General features: G+C 33.6%; 1 protein-coding gene across 1 annotated transcript; it reads right to left on the bottom strand.

Annotated features, from left to right (window-relative positions):
* Positions 1-637: 637 nt before the first annotated feature.
* LOC106473283 (DNA repair protein REV1-like) lies at positions 638-19,539 on the bottom strand (the record flags this gene model as incomplete). Its single annotated transcript, XM_022401742.1, has 5 exons — positions 19,449-19,539; positions 17,495-17,624; positions 17,223-17,367; positions 8,389-8,557; positions 638-1,413 (listed from the first exon to the last, which is right to left on the bottom strand). Coding segments are annotated over exons 2-5 (1,138 nt in total), but the record flags the coding sequence as incomplete, so codon positions are not given.
* Between the last annotated feature and the right edge of the window lie 1,158 nt (positions 19,540-20,697).

The following is a 20,697-nucleotide window of genomic DNA, read 5'->3' as shown; positions in this document are numbered from 1 at the left end:
TGGAGAAAGATAAAACATCAGACAAAATGTTCACAACTGAATTCCACTACAATATGTTACAGCTACAGGTCTGTCTGGAGTAAAGATAAAACATCAGACAAAATGTTCACAACTGAATTCCACTACAATATGTTACAGCTACAGGTCTGTCTGGAGAAAGTTAAAACATTAGACAAAATGTTCACAGCTAAATTCCACTGGAGTATATTACAGCTACAGGTCTGTCTGGAGAAAGTTAAAACATTAGACAATTAGCTGTGAACATTTTCCTACTACAATATGTAGCTACAGGTCTGTAAATTTAGTAAAGATATCTTGAACTGAAACAGAATTTTAATAATTATACTGTTTTGATTCTTTAAAATCTCGGTCATAATTTATGCATAATTACGGTTCTGTTTCAGTACAAGATACATTTCCTTTGTCCACAAAAATATTACAATTTATGATAAAGATGTAGGACTAGAAATAGCAATGACTTCTGAAAGAGCTTTGTTTCAGTTCTCAGGTTTAAACAACAACAAAAAGTCTAGTAACCCAATTACTTTAGGAAACTTTGTGCCTAACAACAAAACGTTGTCAATATCATAGTTTAAAGAAACCTGTACTTATCTCACCAGGATATGCACAACCTTACCGATAAGGTCTGGCCTACTACGAAGCCCAACAGAAACAAAGAAACAATCCATGTCAATGTGCATTATAGTTCTCTCTTTTCGTTCACCACTTATGATTTGTGTGCTTTTTGGGTTCTCCAGTCCTGTTATTTCAGCATTGGAAGTAGGACATCCTCCTTGCTGAGATTTCTTCCACTTTAAAAGTTTATTTCTTCCAGGGAAGTTACCACTGTTTTTTCGATGAAGATCAGCTACATACTGTTTAAATTCTGCACCAGCAGTAGAAATATGATGGAGACGAGAATGGCTGTAAAACTCAGAGAGAAAGTTGGGTTCTCCAGCTCGGAGGGATGACTTCACTGTTGTTTGGTCATGACCTGTAGAACCTCTTAACTGAGAGAAAGAAACATTAACAGAGTCCTTGGATGCTGTTCTTGTTCGTGGTGATGATTTCATATTGCTTTTTCTAGCCTCATCTGTAGATTTTATGAACTCACCGTCTGATTTCAAAGTGTTATCATTGACTTTTTTTTGGACCTCGTGTTCATTAACACGATTCTGATCCTGAGCACGATCATCCATTACATTCCCATTTCTGATTTCTTGATTCTTATTGTCACTATTCATAGTGATGCTTTTGTCTTTTATCTGACCTTCTATCCCAAGTTTGTAGACGCTGTCTTCAGCTACAATGTTTCTGTCTTGTCCAACAAAAGCATTCAACTTTTTCTGGCCTTTAGAAAGACAAGAATAGAGAAGAAATGGTGTGTCTGGAAGCAGCTTTCCTGTTTTAATACTGAAACAAAATAAGTACAATATCGTATATTAAGACATTATAACAATCAGATTTAGAATCAATAGACGTGTTCTTATTCAAACCTTAACATCTTTAAAGTTCTCATAACATAGATAAACTAATATGTAGAATCATACATGGACTGTTCTGTACATTAAAATACTTTCCTTCTATTAGCCCTGTTACTGGAGCCTTACACAATCACATTAAGAATACATTTTATGAAAGAACTAGTGGTATTGTGGAAATATCAGGTAATCTTATCATTCTTTTGTTTTAAATGAATTACCTCAAAACAGAATCTACTGTTCCTATTCGTAAAAAAAACTTAGTCAAAGACCCTTTTTGGCAAGACAAAAGTTTAAAGTAAATGTTTACTGTAATGTAATCACTAAAATAACATAACTTTTAAACTGTAAAATAAGTTGATGGATCTGAGTATTTCAAGTTTAGTACACTCAAGCAAGTAGGTTACTTGTACTTTTGTGTCAAAGTTTAGATTCTTTATAAATGGCTTATCCAAGTTTTTCCCTGATTAGTTTTAACATAAGCAGTTAATCAAAAGATACATTAACATATGGTTTACAATTATTATCTTTGCAAAAGGTTATTTTATACATGGACCCCAATTACCAGTCTTAGGATGGGTGCATATTATGTATAGATAAGGAACAAATCACTAACCCAGCTTTTAAAGATGCTAGATTTCAAATAAACTTCTATAACATTCATTCATGATTTAAAAAGTCAGTCCTCAGAAAATATCTAACAAATTACAAATAAGGTTAATAAACATTTTCCAGTTACTCAAAAACAAAAAGGAGATATTACTATTTTGTTATTACAAAGTTAACATAAAAATATACATGTAACTCAACTACAAAAACTATATTATGTGACTGAAGGATGTCTAACTCTAACATCAAGAAGATCGGAGTAGCCCAACAACACAGACTATATTATATGACTAAAAGATGTCTTAACTCTATCATCAAGAAGACTGGTGTAACCCAACTACACAGACTATGTTATGTGACTGAAGGATGCCTAACTCTGGCATCACAAAGATTGGTGTAACCCAGCTACACAGACTATGTTATGTGACTGAAGGATGCCTAACTCTGGCATCAAGAAGACTGGTGTAACCCAACTACACAGACTATGTTATGTGACTGAAGGATGCCTAACTCTTTCATCAAGAAGACTGGTGTAACCCAACTACACAGACTATGTTATGTGACTGAAGGATGCCTAACTCTTTCATCAAGAAGACTGGTGTAACCCAACTACACAGACTATGTTATGTGACTGAAGGATGCCTAACTCTTTCATCAAGAAGACTGGTGTAACCCAACTACACAGACTATGTGATGTGACTGAAGGATGTCTAACTCTAACATGCCCACTCAGGGACTGTAAATTTTGTATGGAAAGGCTTATTGTTTTATTCCTCACTCAAAATTTCTTGTGAAGTGATATGAAGCTTTGCTTTGATGAAATATCAATAATATATGTAAGAAATAGGCAAAGCATTGATATCACCAGTGGGAGGAAGTTTGGCCAGAGAGTTCATTCCCTCAGATTCTAAAATGGCCAGGAATACAGAACAGAGATAGATGATAGTAAAGTGTGGGTCAGTTTTTTTGAATATCTAATAGAACTAGATGAGAAATGACATTAACCAATTCTACATACTTTAAAGAGCTAAGTGTTGTCAGTACTTAGCTTCTATGTTATACAAATCAAAGTTAAAATTTTTCTAAATTGAAAATGAATTTCCAATCATACTTACCCCACTCACACTTATAGCTATTACTCAACTGCTAAGGTTTCATCTTTGCTCATCTAAGCACTGGTCTGATTTTTTCTTGCTTGCTCCAGTTTTTTATACCCCCATCAATTGCCCTTGGCGATATATGTCTCATGACACTCTCCACCTAAATCAATGCACCCTCTATCCTCGTACTGTATATAAGCACCTCATTCAGATAATTTTATAATGTTTTGAGACTGATACTGGAGAGGAAGGACTGGAGAGTGTGAGAGGAGGTATGCTTGGAAATACATTTTCAATTTAGGAAACTATTAACTTCCAAAACATACATACCTCTGTTGGGAAGGTGGAGTTGGTTAGGGCATTTTCCATACAGAAAGCATCTGCACAGATAATGGGTGTACCAAGATAAAAGTGATACCAGAGTGAGGTAACCACACTACATCCATAACATGTATGCCCTATACCCTGAACTTAATTCCTGTACCATGGGTGGAACCGTATATGAGTGATCATCACAACAGGCAAGCCCCAACCAGATAGCTGAGGTTTCATTACTCAGGGTTGGAATTAAGGGGTCTTGGTCTTTACATCCCACATTGGTGGACAGGGCAATTGGATGGCAAAGTTATATATAGATATACTTTTTATTGGATTCCAACCTGTAGCCATAGAGTGATGTGTTCTGAACCATCAGAGTCAAAATGATAAAATAAGCAACACTAAAGCAGACAAACCTTCTCCTCCCCCTGAAGAAGCCCAAAAGGTAACACCCCAGGCTTGGAAGGTTGGGATCATGTATGCCTTACTCAACCAAAAGAACAGAACTCATCCAGTCTGGAATTATGAAAACCCATCCTCACTTCCCAATCAGGAGCCTTCCACTTGCCCCCAGAATTATGGGGAGGACGTGGAACAACTGTGCTCAACCAAAGACCCAAGATGGGACCACTCCGCATTCAGAATTATGAGGAGATAGTGGACCTCCTTCCATGAACAATATACTGAACTGACATCAATCAAAAAGAAGGGCTATGCACACACAAACGAGATAGCGGAACATCAACTCTGAACCAATATTACGAGTAGCTCCCGAGCAGTTTGGCAACACTCCTACCGACATCTGAGAAAAAACATCCAGGGACTCGGGTAGGAGGGCCCCTAACTTTGCCCTCTTCTCCAAGAGTAGTGGAATTTGCTCTAACACTCTGGAGGAAAAGCCTCTGTCCACCACCCCAGTGACTGGAAATTGTGTGTGGAAAGGGCCCCTTAACTCCACTAGTAGAATCTGGGGAGTAATGTGCATTAAGGAGCCCTGAGAAACAGTGCTCTGGAAACAGTGCAATAGGTGAACCAAGTTCCCTAAATGTTTAAAAGCAAAGTGACCCTGATTTATTCAATCCGATGATCAGCAAGGATGGGCTGGATCCCCTTTAGCTTTACTCATGATAGTCCATGAGTGGCGATCCAACATAGCAAGGTAATACCACCTGGTGAGCTCTTACGTGGTCTTATGGAACACCTCATTTCTACAGAGCCTGTTGAACTGTATATCATTTGATAGAATAACCCTTTGGATGTTATAATCAGATTTATCAGACTTGACATTTATAGCTGTTTCGTGCAACAAGCAGATTTACCCCACAATGTCACAAAAACTTTTCCTCATAGTGTGATCATTGGGATACTCACATATCCTTGAATTTCCCACCTTAGTACCACACATGCGTACATCACCAAGCAAAAGCACAAATAGTGGATTTTGATATTGAAAAAGAACTAAAGAAAGTCACATTCTAGATTTCATTTGTTAATGGATAATTGACATTTTTCAAGAACCTGACCGTAATTTAATTATGCACTCAAAGGGTTTAAACCTTGGCTTTCTATTGGTTATAAATAATATAGTATTGTTGCGTCAGCGAGGTCACGTGACTAGTGTCACGCCACCCGTTTTCTAGAACTATCCTGTTCCTTCGGGAGTGCTCTAGCATTTGCTAGATTGGGGGTGGTCTGGTATATATAAGATGGTCATGGCGTGACGTGACAGTGTGTGTAGGTAGTGAGTAATTGATCTGCAGTCAGAGAGTATTGTTGAAGTTAACGTTCGTTATAGCGTTTGTTTTAGCGCGAATGTTGAAATTAAGTGTATCGTAAAGTTATATTCAGAAAGAATAAACCAGTTTTATTAAGTAAGGACTTGTGTCGCTAAAGCTTCGTCGGAACGAAGTTACAGAAAATTAATCAACTAACGACTGGAGGCGTAAAAGTGTTAAATGTCAGAGAGAACTACTGGCAATTTCTTAAAGAGAGGATGTGGCAAAAGGGGTTTGATTTTCTATTTTATTGCTCAGTAACTAAATAAGATCGAAGGCTATGAAAATTATGCTTTTCCTTTGCAATGACAACATTATAATGAATAACTTACATTAAATTTTATAATTCTTGAAGGGGTGGTAAATAAATTAAGAGAAGATGCCTTGAGAAAAAAATGTCACAATTCTTGTACAAGGGGAAATTCTGGATTTTTTTAAATATTGCCATATAAAATTAAAAAATGTAAAACTTACATACTATTAAAATTTGGATTAGCTAAGATTTATCCTACAATTATTCGTATACCATGATAAGAAAGTGATTTAATTAAGTTTTGAATGTAATTCACTAAAACCTTATGACATTCACAGCAAAAGATATCTGTAGCAAGAGGGTTAAAGATCTTTGTATAAAAGCATGAAACTCAAGACATAACCTTGATATATCCCGAAAGATCGGGATAGTGTTGATCCAACAAGTACCCAAAATAACTTCTTTGAAAAACAACTATGGAAAAAATGAGTAAATAGGCATGAAACCCATATGAATGGAGGTCAGTTAATATTCCAAACCTGCACACAGGCAAAGAAACAGGAGTAGAGATGGATTTCTCCACCAGATCTATAGAGAAAGATACAACCTATGTTAAACAGATATAAAGAGAAAGATTCTTGTTGATGGCAAAGAAATATCAGTCTGTACCCCATCTGAGGAACTGGAAAAGAGGCTTAACTCTGTTTAGGTTGTTGTGCAACCAACTTCCATGGTTCAGGATAGGAAATGTTATTCAACATCCTGAGATACTGTACCTCTTTTACTCCCTTACATTTTATACAGGGCACTATCAAAAACATGAGGGATGTAAGCTCAAGCAGTTTGTACAGCAAGAATCCAAAGTACTTATGGCACTATTTAGCCCCACCAACACAACAGGTATATGATGGTGATCTGTGAAAGGTCTTAGAATAGCCAAGTAGCTGGGTGTTGAAACATCTAAGCAGTTTACAAAAATATTCTGTATTGACAGTGGCAGGGAGTATGGGATAAGAAATGTGATAATGCAAAGTCTGGTCAGCTCACATTTCCCATGTTTATAGGCAGAAATCCAGAGTTATTTTCATGGGCCCAGTGGACAGTGAGGGTGTTTTAACTCTCTCGCCATGGGGTCAGTAGAATTGACTGAGTTTGTAACCATTTTGTACTCATTATAGCTTCCATAATATAACTTTTAATACAGTATGTGTATCTTCACAAAATGTAGGAGACTTTCAGTAAACATTACAAGTTTTTTGTACACAAAAATCTGATTTTTTAATGAAGTATTTTTAATAAAGATTTCTCTGTGAATATACTGAGTTTTTTTTTCATTAGTCCAAGTGCAAAGTGATTTTCATGTTAAAATTAAAAATATTTTTCATCATCTTAAAAATCCCAAACTTCATTTGTGTAATTTCTAAAAACCTCCTAAATAAATTTCAAACTTTTTTTCTGTAAAACTTTATATTTTATCTATTATTTTCTCTACCCTAACTCAATACAAGGTTGGTCAAATTGACTAACCTCATAACCACTAAAAAAAAAAAAAAGAGAGTTTGAAATAAATCTTAATTACCCTTTTTTACTTTCTAGAATGACTTCAAATTGTAACATGAAACTACGTGTTTATCCTAAATACCTTTAGACATGTAACAGTATACATCTACTTATATGTACATGTTATTGTTTTATTGCCCTTTGAACCATGTCTAACTAATAATCATATCAGTTGTAAATGATGAGGTGAATGTGCAGCTCACATTACAGTATCAAATTATGTAATGTATGGACCACTTGCAAGCTGCTTATGAGCAAACCTCATGAAAAATTATATCATTCCTTAACTAACCTAAAAAATTTCCAATTCTTACATTTTAGTTACTTTTATAATAACAAATAAATATTACACATGAAAAACAAGAAATAAAGCATTTACCTGGGTCTTTTTTTTCTGTTTTTGCTGTCGACAGTTGATAACACTTAACCCTATTTTTTTTATACAAATGATACTAATGCACTAAATAATTTTATTAAATAATGCACCAAAGAACACATAATAATCACATGCAAAAGCAGATAATGTCCAATAACTATAACAATTTTTCTGGCTTTCAAAAAATGTTACAAGATCTGTTAAAATGCAGCAAGACTTGTCAATGTGTTTCCCATGAGAATAAAGTTTGAACTAGAAGTAAAACTGAAAATTCTCTGTAGAGAAAACAATGTAATATAATATGTCATTTGATAGAGTAAAACCTTAGCTTTCCGTTAGTTATGAATAATATAGCAATAATCATTAGAGAGAACTACTGGCAATTTCTTAAAGAGAGGTTGTGACAGGTGGGCATGGCAAGAAAGGTCTAATTTTATTGCTCTGTAACTAAGTACAATTGAAAACTATGAAAATTATGCTTTATCTGAATGATGATGACAACAACAATATAATAAGTAGTTTACATTAAATTTCATACTTCTTGGAGGGGTGGTAAATAAATTAGAGAAGAGGGTGCCTAGACAAACAAATTTCATAATTCTTATATTAGGAGAAATTCAGGATTTTTTTCTAATACTGACTTAAAATTTATATACTATTAAAATACATGTGTGGATGAATGTTTGGAACCCAAATAAGGTAAACTGTACAATTTGAACCTTTCCTCGGAAGTAGCCTCATCGGGTAGAGGAATCCACATCAAGAATAAGAAGAGATTTATGACGAGGGTTTCATATAACTTTTTTCAACTTAACGGTTTGTTTTACTGCAAATCATTCACCTTGTCACAGTTTATATTTCACATCATACATAGGCATCAGTAATTGAGTATACTAAGGCTACTTTATACATGTACCTTTCAGTAATCCATTCAGGCTTCACTACCTTCTCCTCCTTCAACTCCCTAACTTTACTATCAGGTAAGTTTGTAGCTATAATATGGGTTGTTTGGTGACGTTTGTAGTAGTGGTGATAGGTACCCCCATGCATCATCATCAGTCTCTTCAGTTCACCAGCAGTGGGATCTAGATTAAACAAGATTCAGAGTTCAAGACATACAAAATGATCCACATTCAAATCTTAGAAACAATAAATGAACTGTACGTAATATTAAGAACTTTCTTACAATTTGGGGATCAAAAACTTAGAACCATCTATGTGCTCATAATTAGGTAAAATATTTCCAAATAAAAATGAAGAATTCTAAGTCATTCAACAACAAAATTCAAGAAGCAAGCATTTTTAACCAACTTCTGCCATTCATATCGTAATGAAAAATAATCTCACCAGAAGTACAAGCACTTTTAAAAGTGTTTATTATTCAGAAGTGGAAAGGGTGAAATCTATACTTAAACAACAATATGGATTTTCACATGTAAGGAGCAGAAAGGGGTGCAGTCTTTACTTAAGCTACTGAATGGATAATGCCACTTATTTTTAAACTTAACTTTTAGTATTTAAAAAGTATATAACTTACTTTAACAGCACAATGTACATAACATATCACTGGTGACTAGCTGATATAACCATTCAACACATGGGAAAGCAAAGGGACCCTCTTAAGTGATATAGAATGGACAGATCCAAATGTTGATGCCCCCAAAGTCACTCACCAGGTTACTCTTAAGGTTCAAGCCAGGATTGGTGACAACTGGTCCAACTGTTGCACATTTATAAGCAGACACAGACTTTTCTTAAATAATAGTTTATATTTCATTAAAACTTCTTTATCATCATCTTCAAATTGAAATTTACAAAAGAGAAACAGGGACTTGATCTGTTATTTGCACTGTTGATATTCAGCTACAAAAGTGAACACTGAAAACTTAATGGCAGTATAATGGAAGTATTTTGCTACACATAAGAGGATACTGAAAATTTAATGGTAATATGATGGTAGTGTTCAGATACACATAAAAGGAAAATAAAAACTTAATGTAATATTCAGTTACACGTGAAAAGACAAAGAAAACTTCATGGTAGTATTCGGCTACACATGAAACAACAATCAAAATTTATAGTACTCGACTACACATAAAAAGACTGTAAAACCTTATAGTACTCAACTACACATGAAAAGATTGTAAAACCTTATAGTACTCAGCTACACATGAAAAGACTATAAAACCTTATAGTACTCAGCTACACATGAAAATACTATAAAACCTTATAGTACTCAGCTACACATGAAAAGATTATAAAACCTTATAGTACTCAGCTACACATGAAAAGACTATAAAACCTTATAGTACTCAGCTACACATGAAAATACTATAAAACCTTATAGTACTCAGCTACACATGAAAAGATTATAAAACCTTATAGTACTCAGCTACACATAAAAAGACTATAAAATCTTATAGTAATCAGCTACACATGAAAAGATTGTAAAACCTTATAGTAATCAGCTACACATGAAAAGACTGTAAAACCTTGTAGTACTCAGCTACACATGAAAAGATTGTAAAACCTTGTAGTACTCAGCTACACATGAAAAGATTGTAAAACCTTGTAGTACTCAGCTACACATGAAAAGATTGTAAAACCTTGTAGTACTCAGCTACACATGAAAAGACTATAAAACCTTATAGTAATCAGCTACACATGAAAAGATTGTAAAACCTTATAGTACTCAGCTACATATGGAAAGATTGTAAAACCTTGTAGTACTCAGCTACACATGAAAAGATTGTAAAACCTTGTAGTACTCAGCTACACATGAAAAGATTGTAAAACTTTGTAGTACTCAGCTACACATGAAAAGATTGTAAAACCTTGTAGTACTCAGCTACACATGAAAAGATTGTAAACTGTCGCTTAGCAAGACAGCTTTGACTTTGCAGGTGTGTGTGTGGCTGACCTTAAACTTAGAAAAAATTTACGTTTCATGTGGGAAGAAACTCTTGGAAAGTTTCCAGACGTTAATGAAATATCTGTTTAGTGTACTTTGACTATCTGAACTAACAGTCTATGTTAGGTATTCACAGTTTCTTGTATAAGAGCTCTTAAAATTTGAGAATTGTAACCACAAGCAGATCACATGACAGCAAAAAAACTGCAGTTTGAATTGTTGTTTTAGATGTTTATTTTTAAAATAAAGGAATAAAACTTAGATAATATAAAACTTTAAATTATAATGTACTTGATAGTAATAATTTCATTAAAATACATTTATAGTAAAGTGGTTTAATCAAATTTTAAATGTAGCTCAGTAACATGCTATGGAGTTAAAGGTCATACGGTGCATATTTGATGGCTGGTCCACCACTTGACACAGAGCGGGATCCAACCTGAAGTAAAGGATTACTGTAAATTCAAAGGAAATGAAGAGGAAAAATTTACCCACTCGCAGTCAAATTAAAGAGTGCAAGACACCAATAAGAGACAGACGGTATCTAGTTAATGAGAAAATGGCCAAATGATGTAGATAATGAGTGACAAAAGTGTGCAGCATAGTTCAAATAGAGGAAGATTGTAACAGCATGCATAATGACATTAAAATTCCAATCTGAGAAGGGTGTGGAATAAGAAGGACAAAAAGAGACAAAAGGATCAAAACATATGAGAGAAAATGGAAGAGGGAAACACATGGTGGAAGCTGAAAAAATTAAAGGTGTAAGACAAGGCTGTGCTATAGCCTGCAATGGTCAATACAGAAAAACCATTTTTAAACAGCCACGTGAAGAAACCAGAAAGATGAGGGATACAGAAACAGGAGGGAAGGAAACCATGTCATACAGAACAACAGCAAAAGATTTGCCAGTTCCTCTGATAAATCATCAGGGAAGAAAGGTGGACCAAGTTGGAAATGGATGCTACACATGTGGAGAGTACGGATTAGCTTGCAATGGACTTGACAAAAGCCACACTTGAAGCTGGAGTATGAGAACAGCATGGTGAAACACAGACAAGTGAGGTTGGGGGAGGAGGGACATGGATGGAGGAAGAGGTAATAGAGGTGACGACTGAAATGGTTGCAGTAACACGAACCATGGTTGAGCAGGCTAGAGTAAAACAATGAGAAGAACTCAATACATAGTGGTGTGAATGATAGACAAAACCCTGGGAAGGAGATGGATAGGAGGGTAGGCATAAAAGTAAAGGTTGGTCCAATCCTGACTATAGGCATCAACAGCAAAAACCAAAAGATGTGGAACTGGAAACCAGAACAGAGGAAATTTGGCACTGAGGTGAGTGGAAAATGCATTCATCAGAAGAGTGCCCCAATGTGAACATAGCCACTGGAAGACCTGAGAATTGAGGGACCACTTCATGGGAAGAATCTTGTTGGGATGAAATAAATGATCCACAACAACATTGAGAGCACCCAGGATGTGGCAAGCCAAAATGTGAATACAATGAGTATGCTCCCAGAAAAGGAGATCTAACATTTGAAAACAAAGGGAATGTGAATGGGTGCTCCCTTGTTCACTGATGTGACAACAGTCGAATTGTCAAAATGAATCATAAGTGACTTGCCCCACAAAACTGTATGCAAATTATACAAAGCCTGACAAACTGCAAAGAGTTTCAAAAGCCTGAAGACTTGTACATATCAACCAGAATATCGGATAACTCTCACTACAATTCAAGAAGACTGGTATTAGATAACTCTCACTACAATTCAAGAAGACTGGTATTAGATAACTCTCACTGCAATTCAAGAAGACTGGTATATATCAATTGGAATATCAGACAACTCCCTTACTGTACTTCAAGAAGACTGGTATACTGTATATCAATTAGAATATCAGATAACTCCCTTATATACTTCATAAAGACAGATATATCAATCAGAATATCAGGTAACTCCCTTAAATTACTTCAAGAAGACTGGTATACATCAACAAGACCATAAGACCCAATTCTGTATAGCAATGAAATAAAAAGTCACACCAACTTACCTGCAAGATCACGAATTTACTCAGAAAGTTTATACAAGCACTGATTTGTAAAGAGATTCCACCTGATGGCATTGTGATGAAACATATCAAAATTCATCCAGAGCACATATCTCCTCAGCCACAGACAGCTCAAACGAGCATCTTGTAATGCCTTGGCTTAGTAACAAGCACCTTGAAACATCATAGAGAACACCCCCAGAAAGTCTCACAACCTTCAGGTTGCTCAACACTACCATGACCTTTCTCTACTACCCTATTTTCCAAACCATGGTAAATACCCATTACAGTTTGCATCAGGGATGGCTGGAACTGCCCAGTATGGCATCTTCCAGCCTCACGGTCTGTGACAGATTGAGAATAAGAACATAGCTCTGCTGGCAAAAGATACAGGTTTAAGAGAGTGCATCTCCTAATCCTTGCCACATTCTTAGATCAAGTTCTCATTTCAACATTAGCTCCCTACATAAGATCTACATGGTCTTAGGAAGGAATTATCCATGTTTACAGTACCAAAATAAACTCTGCAATGAACAAATCCTTTGGATATGGCACCAAAATTAGTCTGTGGTATTCAGGTAAACTGATGTATCACAAAAACACAGGTTCAAGATTGCTACGTGATGAATGAATTGAACATGGGCAGTAAAGGAAAACTTGTGAACAAACAAACAAAATAATTATTCACAAAGTAATATTGTCAACTTGCTGACAAACTTATATTTCATGTGACTATTATATTGCTGCTAAGATTAAACTAAAGAAAAACAACCAATATAAATAATTAACATCCTCATCATCAAACTACATATTAAGTTTGACTAAGACACGTGAACATATAAATATGTAAAGCATTGTGGGCTTCTGCAAGTAATGCACTTGTATATATTCAGTATCATATAAACAAAGTTACCTACTATAGAACAAGTTGTGTTTAGATTTAGTAAATTTGTCTTACACCAATAAATCTTTTGTGTCACTTACTTTTCATTAAATTTCAATTTATTTACTCTTCATTGTCACTGCTCAAATTTTGTTTGTAACTTATAACCTACATTTGTACAGTGTAAATCTGTTACCTACAAAATTTATGTTTTTTACTCAAAGAAATGTCCTATAAAATAAAAGTAACTGATGTTATCATCGTGTTTAGCTATGTTATATATAAGTAAAGTATAAGTAAAAGAGTGTGAATATCTGCTGTAATATTTACACTTCCAGAATGATGTATGCTCTCATCGAGAGGTTCAAATATTACACCTTTACTTTTAATTTAATTTCATTCTCAGTAAATTCCAATGGGTTCTTAAAATAGAGAAAAGTGACAACATTCTTGAGCATACTATTTAGGAAAATTAAGATCTTAAAGAAAGATATTGTGTAGAAAACACATCTCCATTATCATGGAATTGCAATAAATCCACATGAAAGTGGGGTTGTAACAAAAGGTAGATTTTGACCTTCGAAGGTTCAGAGCACGTTATTGAATAAAAATTCAAACCTTCAATAGTGCTAATTTCCATAATTTACTTATGATGTCATCATAAATACAAGTTTACACTTGATTAAAACCCCTGTCATTTTACAGATAATCCATGTAAATGAAATACAACATTCACATGTAATTTAAAAATGGTATATTGAATATTAATCATGATTTTATAATTTAAATAAAAACATACATCTTTTATTCACATACACACACAATTGATGCTACAAGCAATACTCGTATACCTACATAAAGTAACCTTGCATTACAAGACCACCCTCTTGAAGCCAATTAGAAGAACTGCAGCTGAATTAAGTAAAACACTTTATTTACAGTCAATTTTCCAAGCAGTTTAACAATAAGAGACTTTTTACATGAAACTATTGATTATTTAAAAATATATATAATAAACATAACAATAAATCAACAGCGAAATGACAAAACAAAGTAACACTAACAGTTCAATACAAAAATAAATATGGACCTTCAACTGTAACAGAAAGTTGCAGGAAAGAGAGAGCGTTATCATCAGTTACAATTTTTTTAACACTGCTATTAAACATACACTTTGGGGAGGGGAGGTGTAAATATTAGCAAATATTTTGTTTTATACTTATTGTACCAAAACCCTTATTTTTACATATTATACACTAGGTTTTCCGTACATTTTACTGAAGCAACACAGCGACGAAATCTAAACCCTTAATGGTCTGTTTAAGTGCATAGAAGGAGCTGATGTATAATGTTTTGATGGTATGTGTACTTTTATTAATACAACAACTTTTGTTTAAGTTATGGGCATTATAGAAATAAAACGATCAAACTTTCCACATGAGTAACATTTTCACCATATTCTTTTGACATTAAACAGCTTAGTTAGCAATGATATCCCTTTAATGTAAAACTAGGTTAACAATGATATCCTTTTAATACTAAAAACTAGGTTAGTATTGATATATTTTTCTCATTAAATAACTTGGTTAGCAATGATATCCTTTCGTCATTAAACAGCTAGGTTAGCAATGATATTCTTTTAGCATTAAACAGCTAGGTTAGCAATGATATTCTTTTAGCATTAAACAGCTAGGTTAGCAATGATATTCTTTTAACATTAAACAACTAGGGTAGAAATATTCTTTTAACATTAAAAACTATGTTAACAATGACATCCTTTTAACATTAAACAGCCAAGTTAGCAATGATGTTGTTTTAATGTAAAACTAGGCTAACAATGACATTCTTTTAACATTAAAACTATGTTAACAATGACATCCTTTTAACATTAAAAACTATGTTAACAATGACATCCTTTTAACATTAAACAGCCAAGTTAGCAATGATGTTGTTTTAATGTAAAACTAGGCTAACAATGACATTCTTTTAACATAAAAACTATGTTAACAATGACATCCTTTTAACATTAAAAACTATGTTAACAATGACATCCTTTTAACATTAAACAGCTAGGTTAGCAATGATATCCTTTTATCATTAAACAGCTAAGTTAGCAATGATATCCTTTTGATATTAAACAGCTAGGTTACCAATGATATCCTTTTAATGTAAAACTGGGTTAACAATGACATCCTTTCAACATTAAATAACTAGGTTAGCAATGACATCCTTTTAATATTAAACAGCTAGGTTAGAAATGATATCCTTTTAACACTAAAAAGCTAAGTCAGGAATGATATCTTTTCAACAATAAAACTAGGTTAGCAATGATATCCTTTTCATAAAAAACTAGATTAGTAATGATATCCTTTTAATGTAAAACTAGGTTAACAATGATATGCTTTTAACAATAAAACTAGGTTAGCAATGATATTCTTTTAATATAAAACTAGATTAGCAATGACATCATTTTAATGTAAAGCTAGCTTAACAATGATATCCTTTTAACATTAAAAACTAGATTAACAATTATATCCTTTAACATTAAATAGCTAGGTTAAAAATGATATTCTTTTAACATTAAACAGCTAGGTTAGCAATGATATCCTTTTAACATTAAAAACTAGATTAACAATTATATCCTTTAACATTAAATAGCTAGGTTAAAAATGATATTCTTTTAACATTAAACAGCTAGGTTAGCAATGATATCCTTTTAATGTAAAACAGATAGGTTACAGATGATATTGGTGCGACAGCGGAAGTCACGTGATGCTAGTAACATGTGATGAGTATCTAGAAGATTCACGAAGCCAGCAAATAAAGTGACGGCAAGAATAGAATTGCAGACAGGCAGAGACAGACAATTGAGTCAAGCATAGTAGTGACTGTACGAAAAGTGCTTGAATCATTCATTGTGAATTATAGGGTGTGTTGAATCTAAAGTGACTGTGGAAATTAAGTGTATTGGAAAGTTGAATTAAGAAAGAATAAACTAGTTTTATTTAAGAAAAGACTTGTATCGCTGAATTTTCTTGGAAAGAATTTCAACGAAAAATTAACAAACGAACACAGACTAACAAATTGGTGTCAGAGAGTGGGACAGAAAATAAAAATAAAAAAAAGAAGAAGATGGAAACGAGAGGCGGCAAATCAAACTACGGCTTAGAAGATTTGATGGCAGCAATACAAGAACAGCAAAAGAAACAAGAAGAGAGGCAACAGTAGTAGCAAGAAAACCTGCAACAGTGGCAGCTTGAACAGCAAAATAAACAAGAGAGATTACAGCAGTTGTTGGAGGAAAGAGAAAAGAAACAAGAAGAGCAAGAAAAGAAACAAGAAGAGAGACTACAGCAGTGGTAGGAGGAGAAAGAAAATAAACAAGAAGTGAGACTACAGCAGTGGTTGGAAGAGAAAAAAAATGAACAAGAAGAAATACTACAGCAGTGGTTGGAGGAGAAAGTAAATAAACAAGAAGAAAGTCTCCAACAATTGAGAGAAAGCCAGAGTACACAAATGGAAAACATTAGTAAATTTCAAAGTGAATTAAATGCATTAAAGGATGATTTATTGTCTTTTACACAAGGAGGATATATCAGCCATCGACTTAATCAGCCCCAGACCACGGCAAGCCCCTTCCAGACCCCGCAGCTAAACCCTAATGCAGACATTTTCAGTCAGCAATGTCAGCAATAGGGGTAATCTAGTACGAAGGAAGCCACAGGAATTCGATGGGAAGGCACCGTGGGAAGCATATACAGCACAATTTGAGCTCCTGGCAGAGATGAATGGATGGACAGAGGAGCAGAAAGCAGACGACAGGTAGCAGCTCTAGAACTCAGGTATGGAACCCACAATCTGTCTGAAGTCTACAGAGCTAGGTTTAGGACGAGATAAAATACTTACTTGTATATCCATTCACAAATATTGCAACCCCCTCAAATATTTTTGATGTTTCATCTTTACAAGTGTCCAAATTTTCAAGTTCATGATGAGCTTTAGTAATGAACTGTTCAGCCAGTTTCTGTTTCTTAGCAGCCATATATCCACCCTAGAATAAGAAAATCAAACACTATGACCTGAGAACAATGAATCCACGAAATATTAAAACCTCAAAATATGAAATAAAAAGCAAAGTTTTAAAAAAATCATGTATCACAAGTATCATATAAACTTACCCATGTTTCAAAACCTGTTGCTCCATATTGTCTATGTCTTCTTTGCATGCTTTTCTTCAGTAAAGTAACACTTGAAAAATAGGCTTACCAAACTCAAAAAGGATAACTGAAACAGCGAGCATGACACTACCTGTAAGATAATATTAACCAATGACAAAATGTGTACCTGATACACAAAATTAAAAGTCTTCTCTCTTGTATAGATTATACTGATGTTTTCAATTCACCAATTAACAATAATTCCCACATGTACAAGTTGTAATTAACTGAATATAAATCACAAATAAGATCCACACTTACTCAAAACTTAATGACCTTTTTTACATTATCAAACTCGTAATGAGATGTTTTGTGATTCCTGCTTATATACATATTACAGGTGTAGATGTAAGAAATTAACATTGAGTTTATATAAAATTCATTATTTTTAACTTTACATTAAAAAGAAATGTAGGAAATTAACTAATTTTAATTTAGAAACCAGAAACAAATAAGTTAACCTTCAAAACATCAACTTTTTAACAGTTTGATTCTCATTAATTTCTTTAAAACTACCCAGTACTCTTCCACATTCCCATAACTTCATAATTTCTATAAAGTTTATCTAATAGGCATAACAAATGGTGTAAGAAAGCTTCAAAAGGAAGACAACAAATGTATGGTAGCTTTACAAAACAATAAGTTTCTCTATAAACTGCTTAAAATTCTATGAGTTCAACACTAAAATCATACTTTGGCCATTAGCTTGCAACCATAACATAAACAAAAAAAACATTTAGGCTATAGCTTTTAGGTTGTAAGTAAATTTGACATATTTCATTTAGGCTATAGCTTTTAGGTTATAAGTAAATCTGACATATTTCATTTAGGCTATAGCTTTTAGGTTGTAAGTAAATTTGACATATTTCATTTAGGCTATAGCTTTTAGGTTATAAGTAAATCTGACATATTTCATTTAGGCTATAGCTTTCAGGTTATTAGTAAATCTGACATATTTCATTTAGGCTAAAACTTTTAGGTTATAAGTAAATCTGACATATTTCATTTAGGCTATAGCTTTTAGGTTGTAAGTAAATTTGACATATTTCATTTAGGCTATAGTTTTTAGGTTATAAGTAAATCTGACATATTTCATTTAGGCTATAGCTTTTAGGTTATAAGTAAATTTGACATATTTCAAATTTCAACTTCATTTTTCTATCCTACTCCTAGCAAAGACTGACCTTGTGGTACTGGTAATGAGCATCTCAATATGGAAAAATAATTAATTAATTAGACACATAATTCAGTGTAATTAGATTGTAATTTTGCTAGTCTAGATAATTTTAATCATAAAAGAAGTTGCTATTTTAACTTTATTGTTTTAAACTTTAAAAAATATTTTACAAATAATTACTTTACTCCCAATTTGTGCAAACCACTTTCTGAAATTTAAAACTAAAAGTTAAAGCAAAAATTTATCTTCCAAGTTCCAGCATCTCTCCCAGTCCCAGTGTGCAAGAGTAGCTAGTAATCATTAGTATTAGTATTATGAATCGCAGTTACAACTACATATAACTCTTATTCTTATGCACTGCTAATATCAATAACATGATTTTTCTTACATCCTACAATTCGTTAACACTAGTGTTAATAATAATAACAGTAACAATGTGGCTATTGGCACCGACAAGGTGGAAATACTGGAGGTAGTCAGGCGCGATGAATTAATTTATGTCGGTGTAAATACCAAAATAGTTTTTTTGTAGCAGTAAGTCGGTGGCAATAGCAACGACCTAATAGTAATATTAATAGAAAAAGTATTAGTACAGTAGGCCTAATAATACAATTACAAGTTGTAGTAGCACTTTTAGTTTTAAAACAAACTTACAAAGATAGGAGTTACAAGATACAGAAATTAATGACAAATATGAGATAAACATAAAATGTAGCACTGTTTAAAACTTCGTACTACCTCAATTAAAACATAAGATGTTACACATTTCTTTTATAACCCGCATACAAGTATGGTTACAATCTATTTTATGTTTATTTTAACTTTTAGTTTTAAGCAACGCGCCTATGTTTATAAACAAACAACATGTAGAAACGCAAAAAAAAAAATTATGTGCTAAAATAAAACCTGGAAAGAATCGCAGAATACTTTTTCGTTTTGTTAAAGTAAAAAGGTGGTTGCATGTTTGATTGTTTCGGATATTCGCGCGAATAATATCCAAAAGGCTATCCATGCAAGCTGTCCCTAATTTTGAACTGATAGACCAAGAGGAAAGGAAGACAGCTAGTCAACAACCCCGCTGCCAATTCTTGTCAGACCAAATAGCAGAATTTTACTCTCACTCTCATTACACATCCACGACCTCCAAAGCACTGAGCGTAATTTTTCGGTAACGGAACAAGAGCAAAGGACCTTCGGATTCATAGTTCTGCACGTTATTGACGCCAAGCAGCAGTCCATGATCGACTCATTGACAATTAGAATAAACATTTAGCTATAAGTATTACTTTCTACATATTAAAACAATCTAAAAAAATAATTATGTTATTTTTTATATTATGTCAAATCCACTATTAATTTAGATTAGTAGTGTTCGTCTCGAAATTAAAACTCTACATACCATTAAACACCTGTATCTCAGGTATGTGGACAAAACCAAGAACTCATTCATTCGGTTTGTTTGGTTTTAGAGCAAAGCCACACTGGACTACCATCGCGGGGAATCGAACACCGGATTTTAGCTTGTGAATCCATAAACTTATCGCTGTCCCACCAAAGAACCATACATTGGAAAGAAAATGGTATTTAAAAAATAAAGATGGTAAAATCATTCTACATCTTGTTAATATTAAAATAGTTTTTGTAATGCGTTTTATAATTAGTGTTTTCTTATAGATAAAACTCCTAACTAGTGGAAGGTATAAAGAGGTTTTTTCATTAATATATTTGTTACGTCTCCGTTCGTTAGTTAATTAATTTTCCGTAAATTCGTTCCAACGAAACTTTAGCGACACAAGTCCTTTCTTAAATAAAACTGGTTTATTCTTTCCGAATACAACTTTACCGATACACTTAATTTCAACAGTCGCTCTATAACAAACGCTATAGTTCTCAAAGAACGTCTCACGTGCTCGACAATACTCAGTTCAATTACACATTCTCTGACTGCAGTTCAATTACTCATTACCTTGTTGTCCTGTCACGTTGT

This window comes from Limulus polyphemus, unplaced genomic scaffold, assembly GCF_000517525.1.
Source record: "Limulus polyphemus unplaced genomic scaffold, Limulus_polyphemus-2.1.2 Scaffold6040, whole genome shotgun sequence".
Classification (NCBI taxonomy): Eukaryota; Metazoa; Arthropoda; class Merostomata; order Xiphosura; family Limulidae; genus Limulus; species Limulus polyphemus.
This window is presented reverse-complemented; position numbering and strand designations above follow the sequence as displayed.